General features: G+C 40.9%; 2 protein-coding genes across 7 annotated transcripts in view; one reads left to right on the forward strand and one right to left on the reverse strand.

Annotated features, from left to right (window-relative positions):
* Positions 1-24,010, reverse strand: part of TEX9 (testis expressed 9) — a 51,620-nt gene that overhangs the window by 25,110 nt on the left and 2,500 nt on the right. The window contains exon 2 of the mRNA XM_017827451.1: positions 886-896. Coding sequence (XP_017682940.1) covers positions 886-896 — 11 coding nt within the window. The remainder of the gene's footprint in view (positions 1-885; positions 897-24,010) is intronic.
* The window catches only part of RFX7 (regulatory factor X7), a 76,859-nt gene that overhangs the window by 602 nt on the left and 52,247 nt on the right, over positions 1-24,010 (forward strand). Inside the window, exons 1-5 of one of the 6 annotated variants that reach the window (XM_017827504.1) lie at positions 94-246; positions 924-991; positions 3,633-3,853; positions 4,216-4,266; positions 14,299-14,403. The gene's annotated coding sequence lies outside the window, so the exon portion shown is untranslated. Of the gene's footprint in view, positions 1-93; positions 247-923; positions 992-3,632; positions 3,854-4,215; positions 4,267-14,298; positions 14,404-24,010 lie in introns of those variants that run through there. The other 5 variants (XM_017827503.1, XM_017827507.1, XM_017827505.1 and 2 more) reach the window with 5 other exon arrangements.

Consider the following 24,010-nt stretch of genomic DNA (forward strand, 5'->3'; position numbering starts at 1 on the left):
CCCGGGCGTGTCCCCGGCCGGCCGGGCCCCGCCGCTGCCGCCCGCCGACATTTTGTCCGCGCGGAGGCCGCTGTGGCGTCGCCTTCGCCAGGGCAACCGGCGGCCGCCCGCCCTCCGTCCCACCCTCCATCCCACCCTCCATCCCTCCGTGTCAGGGCCCTAGCGACAGCCGCGGGAACGGGACCCTGAGCAGGGACCGGTTGGCTCCCGGCGTGGCGCGGGGCTGCCACGGGTTCGGGGCGAGTGGTAAGGGCTGAGGTGGCATTTCGTTGATCGTTGTCATAATTATTTGTTTCAGCCCTTCTGTTAGAGCCTCTTGGCCTTGATAGGTGTTGTCCTGCCACCGTCCCTTCGTTTCAGCCTAACAGCAGCTGTGCCACCCGGTGTGCAGCCCTTTGGTGCTGTTGTCCCTCTGCATTTCCCATTCCCAGATCTCTGTGATTGTCACCTGGTTTTAGCCTTGTTCTCCACCACGTGTTTGAATTCCTCCATTATTTTTGTCCCTCACCCCCACACAGTCTGATTTTGCCGCATTTCTCCTTCCAGTCACCCACGAGCCCATTTCCCCTCTCGTCCCTCATGGAGCCTGAGAGTCACAGGATGGGTCAGGTTGGAAGGGACCACAGTGGGACCATCTGGTCCGACCTCCCTGCCCAGGCAGGGTCATCGCAGAGCACATGGCACAGGATTGTGTCCAGAGGGTTCTGGAATACCTGCAGTGAGGGAGACTCCACACCCTCTCTGGGCAAACTGTGCCAGTGCTCAGTCACCTGCACAGTAAAGAAGTTCTTCCTCATGCTCAGGTGGAACTTCCTGGGCATCAGTTTTTGCCCATTGCCTCTTGTCCTGTTGCTTGGCACCACAAGAAGATTGTGGATTACTTACCCACTCACCTGCTCATTCACTCCAATCTCCTTTCCCAGGTTTCTAATGCATGGTGACCCTCTGTGTGACAACAGCCCCACTGTCCTGCACCCACATGGGTTACCAGGTATCTATAGAGCAAGGATAACATAGTTCTATACTGAGTTACATGGGCTCTATATGATTTTAATTAAGAGATTTGCACAAGGGAAATCAGAAGGGCTTGGCTGGCTGGAAGTAGAAGGTCTGTGCCTAGCTGAAGGATTTCTATAGAAGTATTAGTTTCAAAACAGAAGAAATGCTTGGAGATTTTGAGCACTGAGACAGGCAGCATAATGGGATAAATGGAGGTGAAATGAAAGACAGGACAAATGTGACTAGTGGGAGACAAAAAATAGAAATATCGATATAGAAAATTTAAGTTCTTAACACTAATGTTGATACAAAGGTATTGACACAAAGGAGGAAAAGAGTGAGCCTGTGAGACACATTATGGAGATGTTGAAAAAAATTGTCTATCAAGAAGTCCATCCGTTTCAATAACTTTTGGATTTTTACTAACAAAAAAAGAGGTTAATGGTGGCCTTTCAAAAAATAAAATCAGAATTTAACTCCTTTATGCCTTTGTATAAGAGAAACAAGAAAGGCGAGGTCAGTAGTAGAAATATAACCTCCACAGGGGAAAAGATAGATTATGTTGTAGATTCCATGAGATGTTAACACATCATAACCGAAGCCACGTTTTAAAAACCCCTCTAGTGAGGTTCTGGGGGTTTTTAAGAGAAACAGAGGAACTAGAGAAGGGAAACAAGGTTGGCAGGATGAAAGCTATGAGGAGAAAGATGCTCTTTCCAAACAGCAACTTTTTTCCCCCAAAAATACTATTTCTTTTTGCAGAACTAAAATATGATCTTAGTAATAATTTTACTGTTTTTAAAGTTCTTGTACAATACAGCTATAAGAGCACAACACTTCAAAATGCCAAAAGTATTAGCTAGAGGATCTCTACTAGTTAGATACTGAGGCAACAAAATCACTGGTTGAGATTAGAGAGATTAGAGCCACTGGTTTTCTAGCCAGCTTTTATCTAAGTCTTAATAAACAAAAGAGGGGTAATTTATTATATCATAAATGATTAAATATGTTAACAAACACAGGAACACAAGGTTCTTTTTCTTTAGAGCCTTCTGGGAATAATAACATGTATATATTAGGATTGCAGATTTGCACAATATTTCTAAGATCCACAACACGGTGTATTTAATATTATTTATTTTATTGAAATATTATATCAACTGGATTTAGAATTCAAGTACCTGTATTTGAAATAATATGAAAAGATTAGTATGTTTGGATAAGTATTTCTTAGTGAACGTTAAAGTATTTCTCCAGAGATGCTGAAAACAGAAATAAGAGATTTTGTTACTTTCTTGATCCCTTACTCCATTAAGGTTTTATCACTTTAAAGTTGACCTGATGTGACCTGATGTGGTTAATTCTCTAATACATAGTTTGTAACTGGGTAGAGAATAGGCTTATATTAGAGACAACAACCAATGGCAAGATACACAAGGAGACAGGAAAATGTATATCAGTATTTATCTGGAAATAAAGAAAAGCATTTGAAAACATAGCATTGGTATGGTATAAGATTTAGCCAATAATATTTGTTAGCAGATTTCCATTTTCCATTCAAATATTTTTTAAAATTGACTCAAACATCATGACTGTAAAATGAAAATGTTTTTGTTGCTTTGAGATTTACAGTAGGTTAGGTGCAGGTTTTAACCACATCAGTGTTTATGACCATAATGAGCTGTATTGGGACCTGTTGCTTGGGACCTCTGTGATTAGAGCAGTATTTTTGAAGTGTTTCAAGTGTTTCAATTTTTGTTTTCTGAGGATCATAAGATCCCAGAATTGAATTACCCTAACAGAAATGTTAGACTCAAAATGAAGTTGTTCACTGTGTTGCCTTTGTTTCTCTTCCAGCAAAGGAGGAGGTAGATCACAGAACAGAAGAGCTTGATCAGTACAGCTGGCAGGAGTGGTGGGGACAGAGGGATGTGTGGCTGCTGAGCTGTTACAGTAGTTACTGCAGAAGATTGCTCAGAGTCAATATACAGTGTTTAACTTTGATTAGACCAAAGCACATGTGTTATTTAGTTGTTTCCTATGGCCCTCTTCCTTCTATAGGCACAAATTTTTGTGTGATCTCTGTTTCCTCCCCCAATAAAAATATAAAAACATAAGATTTTAGTATGAAGCTATTATCTCTACACTTTTAGACACATTTTTTGTTCATAACAACTTCTTATTGGCTTAAAGATTCATTATACAGAATTTTCTGCTCTTCTCATAAAAGTTGTGATATTTAGTAGAGACCTCAAATACTGTCAACAGCCAACACTGTAGGACAGGACAGGATTTCACTGTATATCACATTACTTGTCAGGAACAGGGGAACAGTAGTGGTTTGGTACATTGCTTTCTTCCATAAAAATCATTGCAAATGTATCAGACCAAAGAGACAACAGCTGATATGCTGGCTCAAGCTTTTGTTCTTTTTGGTTTTTTTGTAAGGCCCACTGTAAACAAATAAAAAGCATCATATTGATGCACAAATGCTTACCATATTTAGACCAAGAATCATGTTAAGAGCCATATATTGTCTTCAGTGTGTGGTAGAGCTAAAGTCAATTAAAATTCTGTTAGTACAGGCCTCTCTCATTTATCTGTATTTCTTCTGTTGATTCCACCTCTGGAAGAAAAAATCTTTTACAGGACTTGTTGCTGCCTGCCATACCTCCATCCTAGGAAAGAGGGATGCTTCACTGAGGCAACGTGACACAAAGTGTTTCATTCTTCCTTGTCAGCGAGGTTGTTTGCCCAGGACCATCTGTGCTGCTCAGATTACCCTGCTCCGGGTCAAGCGGTCACCGAGGGAGCGTTTCCCGCCCCACGTTTACACTCCTAGGCCTGAACACAGGTACTTTTCTCGGTCAGCAGCCCTGTTCGTAGGCACAGGGCTCTGCAGCAGTGCCCTGCACCCTTGCAGGAGGTGTGTGTTGCCCCAGGGAGCAGGGCATGCACAGAACAAACCCCACAGCCTGGGCAGGCTCAGCCCAACCAGGAGGAAGTAAACCAGAGACAGGCAGCACTAGCAGATGAAGGCAAATAATTTAAAGCTCCCAGGCAGTTGTTTGTTTACTTATTTATTCTAAATGTGCTAGAGAGGATGTCAAAACTTAAATCCAAAGCATATCACTGTAACCTGAGCAACTGTAACCATTACAGCCTCTTCACACTTGAATAGTTTCTCTACCTTAAATTTCTCCTTCCTTTTTCTAGTTCCAATTTTCTGGAGGGGAGAGAGGGAAGAGCAGAATTTTGGAATGAATTGTAAGTGGAATTTAATACTTAGCAGCTGTCTGAAAACCTGGATTTTATTTATTTTTTTTTTTAGCTTTAAATACTCATCTTGGTTTTTACTTTAAAAGATACAATTGCTATTTCATACTCCTGTTGTGTGGCATGTATAACAGCTAACAAATTCACCTAAAAATCAGGCTAAAATACATTATTATTGTGCAATCACAGGACAAAAATAATGTAAACTCATGTACAGCATTTTCAAACATTAGTGGAATGGTAGGATCTAGACAATATGTAGGTATTAAATCAATAATCCAGACATTGAAGGGAATTCCTCAGACAGCTGTTGGATTTTTCCCCCTAATCAGTAATAATAATCCAATGGTGTTTGAAATGGCATGATTGTAAATTGGACTGTATTTTTGTGCTGATATTTTCTCATGCATCTCAATGACTCCCTAAAATACAAAGAAGACCAAGTATTATTCATAGCCATGAATGTCCTGTGAAAAAGCTGCTGTTTGGATCTATCAAGTCTGTGCAAGATCTTTAGCCCTTACTGACAGATAACCCTAAGCTGGTTTACCACCAGTATGACCTGGTATCTCTTGTTTCCTAGCAGAATGACCCTGATGGATGTTAGTGCTTGTGCCAACTTCTGTGTGGCAGAAGGTGTGTGGGAACCAGGCCCACAGATTTTGAGGGACAACAGGGCTGGGGGATGGGCAAGCTGACCTATTAAGTCTCTTCCATCTCCAGTGTCTCCAGTTTTGCTTTCATATGGATTTCAGTGCCACGGAAATGTTTATTTTGTTTCTAGTAGCTGTGTAGACATATACAATACCTAGTTTCTAGGCTGGTCTAAGTTATTTTTTTATATAGCTATAACCAGCATACTTGGGCTATCCAGATTCCTATTTAAAAATACAAACACTTTTCTTTGTTCTTCTCTGCTTCACTGCACTATTGGGGCTTACTTATTTCAGTGTCATCCTTCCTAACCTAATCCAAACAATAACCTTGGCTCAACAATTTAAACATATTGAATCCCCAACCAGAGTAGTTTTCCCTAGTAATACTCTGATTACAGCAGCTTTTATGTCTGAACAGGAAAGGACCTTAAACACTAAATCTCATCAGCACTGTAAAAAATAAGTGGTGAGCATCAGTCACATTTTCTTGAAATACCACAAGTCTTTCTTGAGGCCTAATCCTTTAATCTCTGGATTTTGGGCACTTCTGTTCTGATTACTAGGGATCAAAAGGTTTGGCAAATACTCTTCAGACTACTCTTCAAAGTGGCCACTGTAATATTACCGGGTTGTTATGACAATTTTATGATTTTTTTGTTGTAGTGGTAGCTGGTATTTTTGGAAAAAAACAGAGGAATTAGTTTATCTCGCATTGAAAATTAATAAAAAAGCACATGGTCCTCCAGTACAGACGGTCAGAGGATTTGAGAACATGGCAATGTTGAAGTAAAGGAGAAATACCTTTCACTGATGATGGAATTTCCTCCTACTGTGTAAGATGCAACATTTCTAATGGAGGGTACCCTTAAAGGGCTGCTGTAGCATATACAAGTGCTGTCTCCTAGCTTGTTCCCAAAGCTACAGAGGGATAATTCATTTTACTGCAACTGGAAATCTTATGCCACTTCCTGCCTGAAAAATCTGTGTGAAGTTAAATGAGAAAAAAAGGAAAGAGTTTTACATGTCATCCATGGACCAAAATCAGTCCCTTAGGCCCTCCTACCAGACAGTTTTGTTCAATGTTCATTGGTCTGCTCTGGAAGTATACAGTTTTTTCCTAAAAGAAATAATTTCCTCATCCTGTTTTAAACAAAAGTGGCATAAGTTGAAACAAATCAGTGACTCCTCCTTCACAATTTTTATTTTACTTATTGCAAACTAGAAATAAAATTGAGCTGAATATATTCCTCTGTATTTGAGCACTGGGACTCCAAAAGACTGTCACTTTACATGTTAGATCTCCATCTCAGGAAGACAACTCCACCTCACTTCTATTAAAGAGAGCTAAAAAGGCACTCATTTCCAACAGAGAGGCATTCTGTTGACAAGGCAGATTTGGGAAAAGGAACAATCTTGTCACCAAAATGCAGGGCCCTGCAGTTATAACAGGAGCAAGTGCAAATCTCTCCATTCTGCTCCTGTTCATCCCAGCCTTCATCACTGGGCTGCATTTGTTGTTCGTGTCCCTGCCGTTGTCAGTAAGAAATCCAGTTCGGTGTTTAGAACCAGAACCCCAGAGCCTGAAACAGCCAAATACTCTTCTGCTCATCATGAATATTTCATTTGCGTAGGTGTGTCAGCACTTGCATCCAGTTCCTCTTCACTTGGAGGATTATGTTCTGCTACAGAGCATAAAAGTCATTAGGAAAACACTTTTTTATGTGGGGTTTGCCACATTGTATATTTGAGTGTGCATATCAAGGGTGAATGCAGGTGAGGGCTTTCAGAGTTACTTTGCTGTGTTGACAGCACCACAACAAGTCTGGTCTTTACTATCAAATTGCATATTTTTATTAATTTTTCATTCAGTGCAGAGTAAGGCATATTGGTTTTGAAATATTCAGTGACTATAGTGTGCTATCACCAAGCAAATTAATATGATGTAACAAGTACAAACAAGTTATAATATTTTAAAATGTCAGTGTTGGCATTCAATGGTAGCCTTAACCTAGTATAACACATGCTTTTGCATATTCTGTGTTGCTTGATAAAAGAAATGCTAATTGAGTTTGTAGTGTCAGTTCAGCCCTTGGCTTCCCTGATAATGCCTGCTCTCTGTTAGAAAACTTGTGCCAATGTAAGAAAAGGAATTAAAAGTCAAGCTCTGTGCCCCTGTGTAAACCACCAGTATGAACACACTTGTTTGTGCATTAAACTGCACTGGAAAATTGCTTCAGCTTAGAGGGGGTATGAAGTTTTTCTCGCTGCAGTAAAAGATGTGTAGCTCCGAGTCGGCTGGGGGAGAACTCTGGTTTGTTATCTCTTGCCTGTTTTCATAAACAAATGCCGACAGCAATTGTTGTTTTTGCAGAGCCAGCAGAAATTCATAGGGGGTTTCTTTTTGTTGTTCTGCCACACAAAAAAGAGATGTTATTTTAACAACAGAATGTTTGATAGCTTTTAAAAATACAAAGCCCCATTTTTAGGCATGCTGAGCCCCCATAATTTCTCTTGAAGTCACCTCTTGCTGCAGATGCCCCACAGCACTCTGAGGAGTCCCTCACATTCAAGATCCCAACAACATTAAGGAACATCTCTGATTTGAGCACAATCACCAGGAAAAGCACAGAGGCTTTGTTTCCTATACTCCAACACAAATTGGACTGAGTCTTTTGGAAGGTACATATGTTGAATGTGTTCTTAAACTTTGCCAAGCTTCCACCTCTGCAATCAGCCTTAGTAGTAAGGTGCAAGTCAGCTTAAACTAAAGCAGACTGTCAGTAATGGGAATCACTTTGTGAGAGGGAATGCAGAGGTAAGATTGGACATAGCTGCTGTGGGACACTTGGGGACAGGGAAACATCTGTCTATTGAAGAAACTCTCTATGCAAAAATAACCCCAGACACTGAGCTCAGTTCCCAGGCCAGGCCCATCTGAGAGAGGTTTAAAGGTTTCTGTTGTGTGGTCAAAGTGGTTTTTTTCCCTTATTGCAGCTAAGGTTTTGCTAGGATTCATGCCTCATCAGGCAACAGTTAACAATACCAAAACACCTAAGATGTCAACTCCGTAACAAAAACAAGTACATAAATACAAAATGTATTAGTTGCATATATAGACAAAGTAAAATTCCCTTGCTTCCATCCCATTGCTCCTTACTGTTCTCTTTCCTAAACAAAGTTTAATCACTACTTAATTTAGGTATTGTATATTCATTGAGTGTTACAGAACAGATGTACAAGCGATGCAGTGACAGGTTAAAGGCTCTTCAATCATTTAAAATTTCTTGTCAACTGGCTCATTAGCATTTTTAAGTGAATATCTGTGTTCAAATGTTCTGAAACTTTAGTTAACAAGGTAGGAAAGAAGAAAAAACTGGCTGAAGTTAATTTTGAACAGATCAGCTTTTATGCCTTTACCTGTCCTGAGTAAAAAGAGCACTCCAAAGGCATTTAAGTTCAAAGACTAGGTTGTGGGTTCTTTTCACTAGAACCTGATGAAAAGAAAAAGATCCATTGGAACAGCTATTTTGTTTACTTAGATTTACTTAGGACATTCTCCTTCAGTGCTGGCAACTCAGATTCTGTAAGATCATGCCACTGCATAAAAAGCAGCAAGTTGAATGTAGAGATAAAAGCAAATGTTTTCATCAAAGAATTCTCACTGTAAAAAGGTAACTTGAAGTGTGAAAATATTAATTGTAGAATTATGCTGGTATCAGTAAATTGAAAAATTTGCACATAAGTGTAAAGTTGCATTTCATAATTTTTTTGATGCAAGAATAAACCTGTAAAAGCTCTGGTTATAAGCATAATTAGGTTGTGCCTCTTTTCATTGTAAATTGAGTCTTAAAATGTACTTAAATAGAATTAAAACTTAAAATAATAAATTCTGGACTGAGATTGTCATAAACTGATGTCACACTTCCAGAACAGTGGCTTCACTTCTGTGAGGATCACCTGCCTATCACTGCTTAACCAGGCTGAACTAACAGCTGTATTGCAGGAGATAGCCTTAGTGCAAACTTAGTCCAAAAATGCACTAAACCCCCCCACAGCTGATACTGTGAGGCATGAAAAGCTGCTGCACTCACTGTAAAGGCACTGTTTATACAGGAAGGTATTATCTCTGATGTGAATTTTAATGCATTCAGTGGCAAAAAACATTGAAGCTTTTCTTAGGAACCATCTAGTTAAAAGGAATGTGTGCTGCTGGTCATGTAAGGTTGCTGAAGTTTTTTAATTAGTCTTTCTCCTTATTTTAAATATTAGAAGATTAATTAGTTCAATTAGAAGTGGAATAGTTTTAAACTAAAATCAGGTTAAGGAGATACTGAATACAATAAAATCATCTTCATATTTCCTAACGAGCTAACTTAGCAGAGCAGCACAGGTTTCTGAGTGTCAGACTCTCAGGGGTTTGCTCACAGCATCCCTGGTGTCTGTTCTCTTGCTGTGTAACAACTTTGCAGTAGGCCTGAGTTACTCATGTTCTTCTGCTCCATTCATTGGCCTGAGGCACAGAACAACACAGTCTGTCCCATGTGCAGAGGAAATCAGAGAAGGAACTTTCTCTGGTTGATTTGGGAGATGATGCTGGAGATCACACAAAGTGAGCAAAAGGAAAACATCCCCAGAAAGCTTTGTCAGAGCTCATTTAACCTTGGTGAATGATCTAAGGAAAGGGTCTCCAAAGCCAGACTGGGACAGTGAAGAAAGAGCTATTAAGAGTTCAGCACATTAAGTTGTGAGTGCAATGAGCAGAGTTAGTGGAGGTTTTTCTGAGGACTCTTTAAAGTCAAAAATATATAAGGCTGTAGAGAAGACATCACTTAACCGGCATACAATGGGAAATTAAAAACTGGAAAAATCTTTGTAACATATCGCTTGTGAAACAGGAAAAAAGCAGGTAATGGCAGGGAAAATAAGTTCATTTTTCCTTTTTATTTTTGAAGTCAGTACAGCATGAACAGCAATCGTGCATCCTTCCCCTGTGCTCCTCTGGCACCATGACCAAGTGCTGGCCTGTAGTAGAGAAACCACCTCCACTAAGGTTGTAGTTTATTTTCATGCAGCCTGTCCAACTGTGTTGACATTAGCCGTGAAGCTGCATGGAATGTTGTTCCATGCCATGTACAATGTTGTTTTTCCTTATGTGGTCAGCTGTCCAACAGGAAATGAAAATTAACTACCTCCTTTCTGGGTTGCATTGAACAGCTGTTAGATAAGTGCCAAGCACTTGTGTGTCTGAGCATTCAGTGTTTACAGAGATTTGAGTTTTGTTGGAGATTCATTCTCATGTTGGAATTCTGTTTCAGGAAAGTGGTTAAGCTCATATATAGTAATAAGCATGTTAGCTGTTATCTAACTACATTGCTGCATGAGATTTCTCAATTTTTTTAATCTCCATTTGAGTGGAAATCAATCCATCTCCTGAAATATTGCTCATGCTAATCAAAACATATTTATTTTTCCTGAATGACATGCTACGTGAGTTAATATTTGCCTTTATAGTTTGGTTTCTCCTGGCAGAGGGAATAGTTTAAATTGTGTCTGGGCTACAGTAGAAAAAAATTTCATAATGAATATAAAAGAGATGGAAGAAGCATATCTAGTTCCTGCAACTAATGTGAGGTACCCTATTTTATTGTTTTAACTATGGCTGTGCTGCACTGTTTGAAATTAGAATATTTCTTCTTTTGCTTTAAATCTGTTTCTAATGTTTCAGTCCATCAAAATGTTTATCCTTTAAATTAGTAACATGATATGAAACAATACTGTGTCTTGCCAAGTTCTTTTAGAATTTGCTTTTGTTCATGCTTTAGCTCCATTTTTAAAAAAAGTGTTCCTGTTAGCAGTTTCCAACCTGCACTTCTTCGCTTGCCTTACCTATATTTCAAATTTTTCTATTCTGTACCTTATTTTTGTGGCAGAGACTAAGATGCAGAGACCCGCCTTGGGATGGGTGCTGTGTATCTGGAGTCTCTGCAATGCGAATTGCAGTCACTGACACAGAGTAGACCTGAGCTCACTAACTCAGCTTTCCACTCATGCTGTGATATTTGTGTCTAGGTGACTTTAACCTTTCACTCTTAAAATAGCTTCTTGTTGCCACCGCTGGTTCAGCTCCGTGAGAGCACCGGGCTACAGACAGTGCGTGTAACAACTAAACTTCTGTGTTCTAGGTCAACAAGTGTTCAGACATTCATCACAAAAGCAGATGAAACAGTGGCAGAAGTAGTGAGAAATTGCTCCTTTGGTTGAGGGAGAAAAACTGAAGAATGGAAGGGGCGTTTCTTTATCTCAGACACCAGAGAGTGCTGACATTGCGAGTCTGTTGGCACATGCACACGTTTGACAGTAACAGCTATCATGCCCAAATTTCTATGGCATTTATTCATAATAATCCCTCCTTCTCAGTAAAAAAGCAAGGTTTTGGTGACCTTTCTAAATTTGTTTTCTGCCAAAAACTATGTATCCTAAAATTTGGATTCGGCTGAACTCCCTGGCTGGTCCGTTCGTTTGTTTGTACTTTGACCAAAGGATTACATTGACAGTTTCCCAGGATCCAGAATTGTGTTTAATCTGTTTACAGAGCTACATATATTATTTGAATGAGAAAGAGGGAAACGAAAGTGGCCATATCTACATCAGCTGGTAGCTGTTCACAGGAAGCAGCAATTACTGTCTAGCCTTCTTCCCGGGAAAGCCCTCCCAACTGCTTCCCATGCCACGTAACTGTGCAGTGCACGGGCACACAGAATATCAAAAAAAGCATCAGAGAGCAAAAGAAACTAGTTTTTGAGTAGATTAATAAGAATTAGAATAATTCCTGCATGAACAGAACTGAAGGTAATTTCTCTTGCAGTTGTCAAATGGAGCTAAAGCGGCGAGGTCAGGAGCGTGTGTTTGCAGTCAGTAGCTGTGCACTTGCGGCAGGGGAGGGACTCTGTGGCACACTTGGACAGTCTCACCTCTTTCAAATTCGCTCAGCCTGTGCAGTACCCTGTGTTTTTCCTCTTTGCTTTTTTTGGTCCCAGCTCACACATTTGTGAATCATTCAAGGGGAAAGTCTGAGAGATGCTATGTGTCAGGTCAGTCCAGGTTCATCCACTGTATGTCCTTAGAAAGCCAGAGACACTGGTGTGTAAACAAGGGGGGAGGGGAAGGGAAGGTTTAACAAGACAACCAGCGTTAATCTTTTCTTTCAATATTGCGTATAACTCGGTTTTCTGATTACACACTAAACTACAGTTGTATTTTCTTTAATTCAGTTATACAAACACGGCAGCCAATTCATGTTCCTGCACACTGTGTGTTGTGAAGGGTGCACAGAGAAAACCTTTGTTATTTGTCTGGTGCTAAAGGAGCTGTTCACGTTAAACCATATTCCTCTACACAGCAACAGCAAAGTAAATGGCAGCATTAATTCAATCCAGAATGCTTGATAAATTGAGAGGGGCTGTTTACCTAGTATATGAAAAAGTCTCTTGGGGATGGGTTTTATTGCGATCTGCATAGTCATCCATCTTCCTATAGTGTCTGTGCTCATGTTTGTGAGTAAAACATATACAGTAATTTAGCATTCAGATAATCCCACTGCTATAATCCAGACAGATTTAGCTCAAATTTCTCTGGGATTTCTATTATCTAGATTTAGCAGTGTGGTGTTGACTGGATATTTTAAATTGCTGCAAATGCTTTTTTTTCTGCAATAAACAACATATTTTGATGTTCCCATAATTGAAGCTGTGGATTCTTCCTGGCATTAACCACATGTAAAAATGTATCTTTGTGAGGACAGTGATTGCACAGCTGGAGCATGGTTTTAATGGATTCCAGCTATTTGACTCCATACCACATAAGATCATACAATGTTTATATGAAAACCAGTATAACATATGTGAAAATATTAATGAGAATAATCTGAAGAACACTTATCTGCAGACGTCATCTATTTCAAAATGAACTCAACTGCTTCAATTTTAATAATGTTTTATTACAGTATATTAGACAATATAATAATATAGAGCCTGGCTCTCTTACAGCACTTTTCCTAAGCAGATCAGAACTTTTATTGTTTTTCAGTTTGGAGGAAAAAAAGGAAGTCTGGGGGGGAAGAGAGCATCATTATCCACATGAAATGAGGGGTTATTAAGTCCAAGTGCACTGGGCACCTTTCACAGCAGACCACCCTTTGTCATACGTTCCTCTGATTAATTGCAAATGTATTCAAGGGAGCAGAGCAGACACTATAGAGGGGGTCCAAATGTTCTTGTACCAAAAATGCCAGCCCTCCCACACGTGCTAGCACTGGTGGAGCTGCAGGAGTAAGAATGCATGTGTGGGAGATTTTTAGGAGGGAAGTGTACTGTGGGAAAAATTGTAAAGCTGCTGCTTTTACCCGAGTAGCTCGAGTGAGAGTGTCTGAATTGAGGCAGACAGGCAGAGCAGGGCAGTGCATGCTCTGTGCTCTGCCTTGTAATTGTGTTGTAAATGCACCAAGTACATTATTCACCCCCGGGCCAGATCTTCTGGGAAGAGGCTTGTGCACACTTGGCAATAATTTGATGCTAAGATTGTGTCATCCATAAGCGTCTGAGAAATTCAAAACAAGTAAACCGCTTGGAAATGTTTGGAAAACAAACTATTTGGAACCAATTGTGGAATTTGAGATACTGTGTGTCATATTTTTGCTCCCTGAACTGGAGGATTCAGACACCAGTTCAGTGGGTGATTTCAGGTGTGCTGCCCCTGAAAGCACCTCCATCACGCTGTGTTCCAGGTACCTTCTCTGACTGTGCATTATTGCCAGCCCAAATACCTGTAAACTTCTTGAGAGATTTTCAATTTGGAAAAATAGAGAGGATGCTCATTTAATCAGTTGAGATAAAGCTGGTCCAGGTATAAAATTTGTTCGCTTAGTCCCCAGGCTGCAGTTTTGCAAGAATGATAAAAAAAAAGACAAACCCCAAAAGCATGAATGAGAGACTTTTATAGCTGACAGTCATGCTTTTGGGTAAAACCCTTCTGAAAGAAATGTGCTGTGTCTATGTGGCAGTACTTTTGGTTTCAGACTCGCTCTGAGTTATTCTTTGCAATACAAGAGCAGTTGGGTTTCAGAAGCAGCAGCTCTTACAGACTTGCCACAAAACAAAGTGTTCACTCCCCTCGTTTCAATGCCCCTGCGAAAGCTGTGGGCCTGCTCCTGCTGCACTAACAGCCCCCACTTCTGAGGTGAGAAATCACATTGATGCTGAAATAGCTATCAATATCCATGTTTGATCCCCAGTAAGTCAGAACTATGAAGCTGTAATGCCAGTGAGATGGAAAAGCAATCTGATAGCTCTTAAACTGCTCTTTCTTCCAGACGGTGCCTGGGGCACCAGCTGTTGTAGATGGGAGTTTTCAAGGCCCAATTCGTTTCTCAGAAGAATCTCCTTAGACCTCTAAAAAAGTGATATCAAAACCTGAGGTAAGCAAAAGAATTTAAAATGGACCTGACATAACTATGTATTAGCTGCATCTTTATTTGGACAGAAGTATAAATTAATCTAAATTTTTACAGTCAGCATCTGAGGAAGGTCACAGTGCACCACGACCTCGTTGCTGCACACTCAGCTCGACTCATCAGACTCACTAGTTGCAGTGTGGTCGCCTGCTTTTTTTTTCCTTTGCATTTTTTTTCATCCTATTATATCCTGACCCCTCACTCAGCAATTATTTTGATTCATGCTGAGGACAGTTTTACTCACTGCCTTTGGATTTTCACTTGCTAATGCAAATGCATCTCAAAATATCACCTTCCCAAGTTATTAGATCCGAGGTTTGATGATGCTTACTGGGCTTAGTGGAAGTATCAAACCAGCAAAGAAAGACCAAGAAATGAAAGAGCACCATGTAAATATTGACAGATTGTTTTCATGAGTAAGCTATGATTATCCTTCATTAATTTGTCTATGCTTTCAGAAAGGGAGGAAATTGCTGAAAAGCATAGTAGTATTTTTTACAACAGACAACTGTGTACTGTGATTGTTGAAATTTCTATTCAAGAAATCCCTCAGAATGAAAACAAAATCAGAAAAAATCCCCACTCTGTCTTACAGAAAGGCAGGTCTTGCATTCTTAAAAGTAATACCAGCATGTTCTATCTGCATCTGGGATTTGAGATTAAATACACTGTGGATAAGGTTAAAAAAAAAACTTTTCTAACCATTTACCAGGCATTTATGCAGTATATTGTTTCCTTTTTGACAGTTAAATTACTAGTAATAAAGCTCTGTAACTCAGCCGTGGCTGTGTTTGTCCTCTAACATGGCTGTGCAACTGCATCACCAGCACAGTGAGGGCAGAATCTGGGCCTGTAACATTTAGTTAATCACACTGTGTGCCATTAGCAGAGCTGATACCTTTCTACCCCCACCCTTAGCTTGATGCTGGAGAAATAAAGCAACTCAAACTAGCCAATTGCTGCAATTCTGAAAACAGATTTTCTGTGCAAGAAGTTGCCATCTGCACAATCATCCTTTTCCTCTTCAAGCAGCAAACAACCAGAAGGTACCAAGCCCCCTCTCTGTGTTGCAGGGGGAAGAATCCCAGACATGGCTTTGGTAGCTGTGCCCTGCTGGCTTTTTTAACCCATTGAAGTATTTTCTAAAGATGCTTTTCTTTCCATGTGCTTGGCTGGTGTTATGGTGACCATGAGTGACTATATCAAGTTACTGGTATGGGAGTAGCCCTTCCAGGAAGCCAGAGGGCATGTTCAGTGCAAACTGTTTTTAGAAGCCTAAACAGGCACAGCTCTAAGTTGGGTGCCTGGTAAGTTAATAAAAGGACTAAACATTACTTCTCCTACCTCTTGCATGTGGACAGAACACAGCCTGTATCTGAGACAAGCCATTCTCCTGGTTTGATATGACATTTGGGTAATTGGCCCTTACAACATTGTGTAAATAGCAATATTCTGAAACTGGGGTTAGACAGTCAGATTTTTGAGCTTGGGTTCTGCTCGAATTCGACTTTTTAAAAACTGAAAGGGGAGAAACTAAGATAAGCAAATGAAGAAATTCTCCAACATGGGAAATTTGTATGAACAAAATGTGATCAACTCATTCTGGGGTTTAAAGTGGATGAGCAGAGTGAAAGCTGCCTCTACTTCCCTTCTTCCTGATGCTTTCCTTGCTTCATGAAGGAAAAAAAATTTTCTGTTTCAGGAACATCAAGTTAGGAAGGTGACCTACCAATTTATTAATTTTACTCTTTGCATGGTGGTATAAAACATCCAGATGCAAAGTGCTCTGGTTTGTAAACAGAGCCGCTCTACTAGAGGCTGTTCACATTAAAACTGCTGAAAAACCATGAGCACCATCCCAAATAGTAAAGTCTAGGACTTTATTACTTATAAGCCTCCCACTTTCCTTCTATTCCCAGATCATACCAGTTCTAAAATGGCATCTTTTATCTAAATTTCCATAATTTCACACATTATATATATGTGCTGGTTTAAGAGTTAACCAGCAGGGGAAATGAACCCAACTCAAAGGAGAGATTATAAGTCAGAATAACAATTTATTAAAATAATACAGTAAGTACAATCATACAAACAAACAATTGGTCTTAACCCACAAAACCCAAATGTATAACCCAGTACCTTGGGGGCATGAACAAAGTGGTGTTCCTTGGGCCCCGCTTGAGTCCAAAGTAAAGGGAGAGGGGACAAACCTGCTGGTGGGAGAGCTGTTGCAGTCTGGTCAAAAGTGGTGATTGCAGTCCAGCTGAGGGTGAGAGTGATGAGCTGCAGTCTTCCTCTGGATCCCACGAGTGGTTAAAAATGTTCTAAGACTCCAAGATTATATATCCTCCAGTTCAGTCAGGAATGCTCAATACTTCCCTCAGGGCGGGGAGTTCCACAAAGGGTGTGAGGACAAGAGCATCCTCCTATCTCACAGGCCTCTTAACACCTAGTTTATAGCCTGAGGAGTCAGGCTCTATGGGCAGAGGGTGTGAATAGTCTATTGACAACAGTTTCTGGGAAATGGCATGGAAGGCTATAGAATACACAGTTTTGGGTTACACCCATACCATGATGAACTGGTCTCAGTTGTCCTAACTAGGACAATATATTAAAAAGCTATTTAAATACGAGTAATCTCTTAGGTTCATTTCAAAACAGCAGAGGATGTGAAATGCTCTCTTGTACTGAGGTTCATACCTTAGTTTCTTTTTCTTTTGAATTATTAGAGCAATGTTAGAAACATGACAGTGTGGAAACAGCTGTTTTTTGGCTGTATGTGGTATTGATTTGTAAGAGTAGTGATACTGTAACTGTTCAGCTAATTAAGACATTGATAAAGCATCTTGATAAAGGATGCCATTCTTCTCCTATCTAAACTTGATACTGGGTTTTTTGCTAGGTTGAGCATCCAACCCAAACACTGGTTAAGACCACAAAGATGCCTGTGGGTACTGAGAAGGCTGTAACCACCAGTGCTAACTCAGTCACTGCCATGTCATCTGACATGGAAACTGCTACCCAGCCTTTCCCTCCCACCCCCATTCACATGTTGTTATCTGCCCGTGGACCAGGTTCCCTCAACAGCTCTCTGGCTTCATCCCTATCTCAGTGGGGACCTCTCTTGATAGCCCAATTTTGGCTCTGAGCTACATCCAGTGCTTAGATAGGCTAAGTGTAAGATTTCAGCTAGATGGTGTTTTGAACATTTTCTTTTCAACATTCTTGGCTCCAACTCCACAGAAGATTGCTTCAGCCCAACAGAACAAAGTCCCATCCTTCAGGCAGCTGAGCCAGTTGCCTTACTTTGCCTTCAGTGTAATTATTCTGTATGTTCCACAGAGCAGGCATTCCACTCAGGGCTTCTGTTTTGCCCCTGGGATCTGAATGTGCTACTGACATCAGGACCACACAGTGCCTTACAAAGGCAGATGAAGGCATTAGGAATCTGGACCTTTTTACGTATCATAAATAAACAAATCTTTCTTTTCTTATATTTCACCCCAATAAGAGAAAATAATGTCTGTGCTCCAGCTCTATGCTGGTGACTAAAATTCTGTGTGAAGCTTATAAATTCATGCAAATAGATTAATATTACTTTTTACCACCTTGGTTCAGATTATAAATTAATGAGATTTAGTCCACCACTCCTTACTGAGGAATTCTGCAATCACATATTCATGCTGAGGAAACCTTGTCAGTGAGATTGTTTGCAGGATAAGTGTTTGCCAGCTATTGGAATTACGATCATTGCAGAGACACTAACATTTTTTTGCTACTTATCAAATGCATCACAAATCTGCCTAGTACCTTTGTTAATTATTTAAAGTGTAGCAGACAAAGATTATATTCTTAGAATTATAACTGGAAGAATTTATGATCTCTTATGAAGTGAAAGTGATTTTGATACTTGAGCAGCATTGAGAGGAACTGCCAGTGTGAAAAGTCAAACCAGACCTGTGTATGTAATATTCTTGTCTCGCAGGAAGTAGTGGGGGTAATATGTGAAAAAGAGTTGTTCACAAAGCAGGATCCTTAGGAGCTCTCTAGATGACTTTTCCTGCACTTTTTGATATTCTGCAAAAAGAAACTTCCTCTTTCCCCTTCTCGAGCCTTTTTATGACACGAAGTGTGCACACAAAGCCAAGTGTGTAACAGCTCACACTGGTCGTTCAGCAAAGGATGTAGAGTAGGATCAGGTACCAAACAAAGGTTCCAGCCATGATGGTGGTTACGACTACAAATCTCAGTGCAAAATAATGATAATCATTAAAACAAAGGTATTCTTAAAACTCTTTCCACTGTTAAAGGCTGATTTATCTTTCCACACTACAGTGAGATGAATACCACACAAAGCCTTTGCATTGCCTTCACTCACAGCTTAATTGGAATCACAAAGTTTTCATAATGAAGTGTACAGCCTGCAGAAGATTTGTATTCCTAGTGTTTGTGTATGTTGTCCCAGGCTGTACTGCTTTCCCAAAGTGTGCACTGACAAGCTCCTCAGTATGTTTATTACTGTACAGCGCTGTAAGCCAGCTGACGTTTATTATTGGCTGTGCAATAGGTCAGTCCAGAGTTTCATCACAAGGCATGTTCTCAAGGGCTGTGCCTGAAAGGCACTGTCCTTATGGATCAGCTTAGTGGGGAGAGGAACCTGCATCTTAATAGGAATGTGCTGAACTCCCACCTTGGCCTCGGGAGAGTAGGTAAAGTGACAAGTCCTGTCCTTGTATTCCCCAAATACAATCACCCTTGATTTGTACCTGGCCTTCTTCCAGGGCTCTGGGATAGAGGAAATCCTCATGGCCTGCTTCACTCCATATAGCTGCATGAAGGTCAGCTGCAATTACTGGTATGTGTGTTGTGTGGAATAATGAAGTCTGTGTAACATCATGAAAACGTGTGTATTATACCTGTTGTGTTCACAGAGCAAAGATGCCCCCATAAATATACGCACCAGACTGCTCTGTGCATGGAAGACAGATGGTATTTATTCTATATTAATTAATTTTGCACGCAGAATTTCCTCCCTCTTTAAATATCTTGAGCATCCTTTTTCAGAATCTAAATATACTCATACAGATTCTTTTTGCTTTGACAACTGATTGATGTATTTTATCTCCAGTCAACATAGGTGGCCTTGGTTGTTCTTATAAGTGCTATCTTGTGTATCTTCAATCTAAATGTCATTATTATATTTCTTCTTTCTACTTAAATCAAGTTAATCAATTGATTTAATCAATATAAGATGGAAAGCAAACAATGGTGCAAACCTTCCTGAAATTTGGAGAGTTAATAGGTCACGTTTGACAGGATTTGGGTTTGCAGGTGTTGGCTTCACTGGCCATCACCTTTTTTAATAGTTTGTTTTTTCTCAGTCACTTCTTTCAGAATAATATTACACATCAGGATGAAATGCATCCACTGCTGAAATTTTACTGTTCATTGTAACTTGTTCACAAATACTGCTTCAGACACATGATCTTTGCCATTGTAGTTTTACACTGGAACATTTCTGCCTTACAACTACAGCCACACACAGACGTGGCTAAAAACAAAAAAGCAACAGCACCATCATGGATATTTAAACCCCATTGCTTTAAGGGATACTCTAAAGGAAACTAGGCCAAAAACTTGACCTATTTTAAAAGACATGGCAATCTGTTCTTTTAAAAAATCTTTCACACTTCATTGAGTCCTTCTCTCTCTCTCTCCTATACCATGAAAAATATTGTACAGTAGCAAGATTCAGAATTCTTCTCTCTGTACTGTTACCCCTACAAATATTGCAAGCTGAAATCTGCAGTTTAACAAATTTATTTTTCTCCATCACTGATCTTGAGAAAGAAATCATCTTAAAAAATTACCAAATGCATAAATTGAACTAATTAGGTGTAGCTAACTAATATTGCTACATCACTGCACTTTCTCCCCAGTGTTAGCTGCAGTGGATCCATTTGGCAACCAAGAGGTCTTAGGATCCATAAAGGATTTGTGCTTCTAGGGACTTCCATGTTTTGAATTTGAAAACCAGAAGCAGTGAGCCACATTTCTCAGTTATTTTGCTGTTTGAAATCTGGCTGTGAAACTCTGTTTACTTTGCGTTGGACTCCCGCCAGAGGAGGCCTGGTTTTAGCAGATGGTCGTGGAGCGGAGGCCAGACGCTTCCTGCTGCGTCCTGATGAGGCACTGATAGCACTGCTCCCAGGCACGGCAGTGGTGCCTCCAGCAGCCACCCAGGCTGGAGGGGCAGGCACTGCTGGCAGAAAGGTTGTGAAGAGTCCATGCAGCAGCCGTTGGGGCAAAAGCCTTTGTGGAAAAGAAGGTCCTGAAGCGGTGCTCGGGGGTGGTGGAGCTGCCAGCCAGAAGATGAGCAGGGGAAGGACTGGAGTTATGACCAAGAGGAACTGAAGGGTTAAAGCCACATGGGCATAAACCAGTAGTGAGGAGATGTGATTCAGGGTGGTGTTGGGTCATGGGTTGGACTTGATGATCTCAGAGGTCTTTTCCAACCTGGTTGATTCTGTGATTGCTTTGGTCTTTGACAGCACACCCCACTGTCTTATGAGGGATAGAGAGTTGAAAGAAGACAAAATGGAAGCCTATAGCATCATACTGTTGTGTGTATTTACCTATCTGCTCTACAGTCACCATGTGCAGGTAGCATTTTCCTTTCCCCCATTTCTGGGGGAAACTTCTCTGAGAACAAAAATCCTTAATGTGTCCTCAGGCTGGTGTTTGATCTTTCAAGATGCTGCCTGCTCCCAAGATGGGAATCAAAGGGCAATGCCACAATTGCAAACGCTTGTGTATCGCTGCTGCCTCGCCAATTTGCGTACAGGAGAAAATGCAAACAAATTTCTCAGGACGCTCTATGACTTGGAAATCTTCCAGAATTCCTTCAGGCAGCAGTAAGATTAAGGACACCCACAGTTTATCTGGGGATCCAGAACTTGGACCAATGTAGCTAAAATTCATGGTTCCTGTGCCATGTGGCTCTGCGTTTGGGAATTTGGTGCTCTCCCACCCCCTGCTATCAGATACCTGGAGCCACTGCATTACCATGTCAGGCTTGTTTGGGTCATGATTTTGTGCAGGTGGCAAGGCCCCTGCAAACTGCAGCTGGCCCCTTCCTTGCATTCAAGCCATTCTGCAGGTAGGCAATGTTGGATTCTGAATGCTTGTGCCTTTCCAGTTTACTACTGGATCTCAAAAGGGAAGAGAATCACAAAAAGACCAAAGGGTTAGTTACTTTATTACATGACACGTGCATATATTTCTCCCTCCTTGGCCATGATTTTGTCAGAATCTCCCGAAAACCAAGTCTCTGAGTCAGTACAAGATCAGGCATCTGCATAGGGGTCTGACTGTAAATATTTCCCCCCCTAGCTTCTACCTGCAGGAGCATCAAATATTCAACAACCCTGAAAACCAAAGGGTATCTCTGTTTAAAACCTCATTCAGTCAAGTACCAAACTGGTATTTCTTTCAGTGACAGCCCTTCCTTCCTATTCATCAGACTCATACAGGACAGTCTGAATCACCACTTTCATGACCCACTGTCTCCTTCTAAGTAGGTTTCTTAGGCTCTAATAGTTGGTGCCTTTTTCTACCTTATTGACTTCTTCCCGCTTGAAGACAAGCATGCAGTATCTAGGAACATGATGCTCCATTTTTTCAAGCTCAGCAGCTGAGCCCATTCAACATTACTTTGAGACAAAGATTTACTGTACTGTTCAGAGAAGGCAATCTACAGAAATGAAGTTTCAAACTATCTGTATCATCAAAGAACATGGATGGACCTTGGGAATTTAATCTGGTTATAGTGACGTATGGAATGCAAATGACCTGTGTCTTACCCCAACAAAATGCCATTCTCCTCATCTGACCAGGCATGGTGAGCTATAGCCAGGGTGGGAGCCTGGACCATTGCTGTCTTGCACCTGATGATCATCCCCATCTGCCCAGAGAAAGGGCTGCACACCTCTCCATTAGCACCCTAAAACTGCCATGCAAGGTCAGTGGGATGGCAAAGCAGAGAACTGGAGCTGTGGTTGCCAAGAAGACTGTTTCTGTCACTAGTCAGAGTGGTGGTTAATGCTCTTTCTTTGCTGGAGAAGGACTCATGATAATGGGGCCTACCTCAGACTTCCCTGGCAGTTTTTTAACATTTCCTGTTATTTGCCAAGTGGCCATAATGCCCACCACACAACCTTGCACCCGCTCCAAACAGATGTTGCCAGACCCAGCAGAGCTTGGCAAATTTCTGGTCAAGCAGGTTTTCATTATGCTTAAAGTAGCCCCTTCTCACTGCCCAGTTTGAACACTGCCCAGTTTCTCCTGTCAGTTGGGATGACTGTCAGTTTGAAGGTTTCCCAGGTAAACTGCCTTTTCTTTTTTTTTTTTTAAGAACTGAAACCATAAAAGCTGAAGTATTCATTAAAATTTGTTGGGTGAATTACTAGTTATTGCACTTTCATTTTACAGGTGCTACACATGAATGGAGATAACAAAACAAAGAGAACCAGAGGGAAATGTCTTGGGCATAGCTCAGGATACACAGAGACAGACATCCCTAGGGAAGGAGAGTTGCAAAAAGGCATCAAAATGGAGTTCACTGAACTGCCTTTTAAAGCTTTTGGAAGTGTCTTTTTTTAGCAAGCCTTTAAAGTCAATTATCCTCCCAGAATGCGTTTCATGTTTGTCTTGAGGATAAAGACAGTGAGATTTCATTATTTATCTGCCTCATACCTCAGCCTGGCCTCTGAGCGTGCAGGTCCCTGGCCCTGTGCTAGACAAGAGGCGGCAGATGCCTCTTCATTGACAGGAGAGCGGGAAAAGCACCTTCCCCTCAGTGCTGGCTGCGAGCTGGAGAAAGGGCAGTGAGGCATTCCTCCTTGGAAGCAGGACACACCGTATTCCCCGACTGTCAAACACAATTCATAATGGAAGAAAAAACAAAACAAAGCCACGCTAAAGTACAGTAGGGAAAATCCTGGAAAATAGGTTAGACAGTATTTAAGCACAACTTCTTCCCCGCAAAGAGGGCTTGTGTTAGATCCCAAGCTCCAGAAATGGAGGAAAAATGAACACAGTTTTTTAGAATTGACCTGGCAAAATGGAGTTGGTTCCTGCCTGTCACAGGACGACACAGTGGAGATTGTCCTCGTGCAGGCAGCCAGGGCTTTCTTTCCCCAAAACACCTCTTCCATTCTGTTGAAGATCATCCTCGAAGGAATGCATCTGTCTGGTACAGGAGACTTCCAGTGTTTCTGAGTTAGAAAAGACAGGAATTTTAGCACTAATGCAGCAACATCACTTTCTAGACATGCACAGTCTGTCTGCAGAAGGGGAGAGGAAGCCCCCAACCTACCTGCTCTGAGCTCAGCTGCTACGCTCTCCAATAAGGACAGACGTTTGGAAAATGGGAAAGAACGAGAAAGATCTCGGTCCTGCCAATACTGGTCATGTTTCTAACATGCTTGAACTTTCACACATGCCTTCATTAAGAGTAATGGGACTTAAAATTAACTCCTGCATATTACTTTAGGTGTGTTTCTTATACACT

This window comes from Lepidothrix coronata, unplaced genomic scaffold (assembly GCF_001604755.1).
Source record: "Lepidothrix coronata isolate B3197 unplaced genomic scaffold, Lepidothrix_coronata-1.0 Scaffold140, whole genome shotgun sequence".
Lineage (NCBI taxonomy): Eukaryota > Metazoa > Chordata > Aves > Passeriformes > Pipridae > Lepidothrix > Lepidothrix coronata.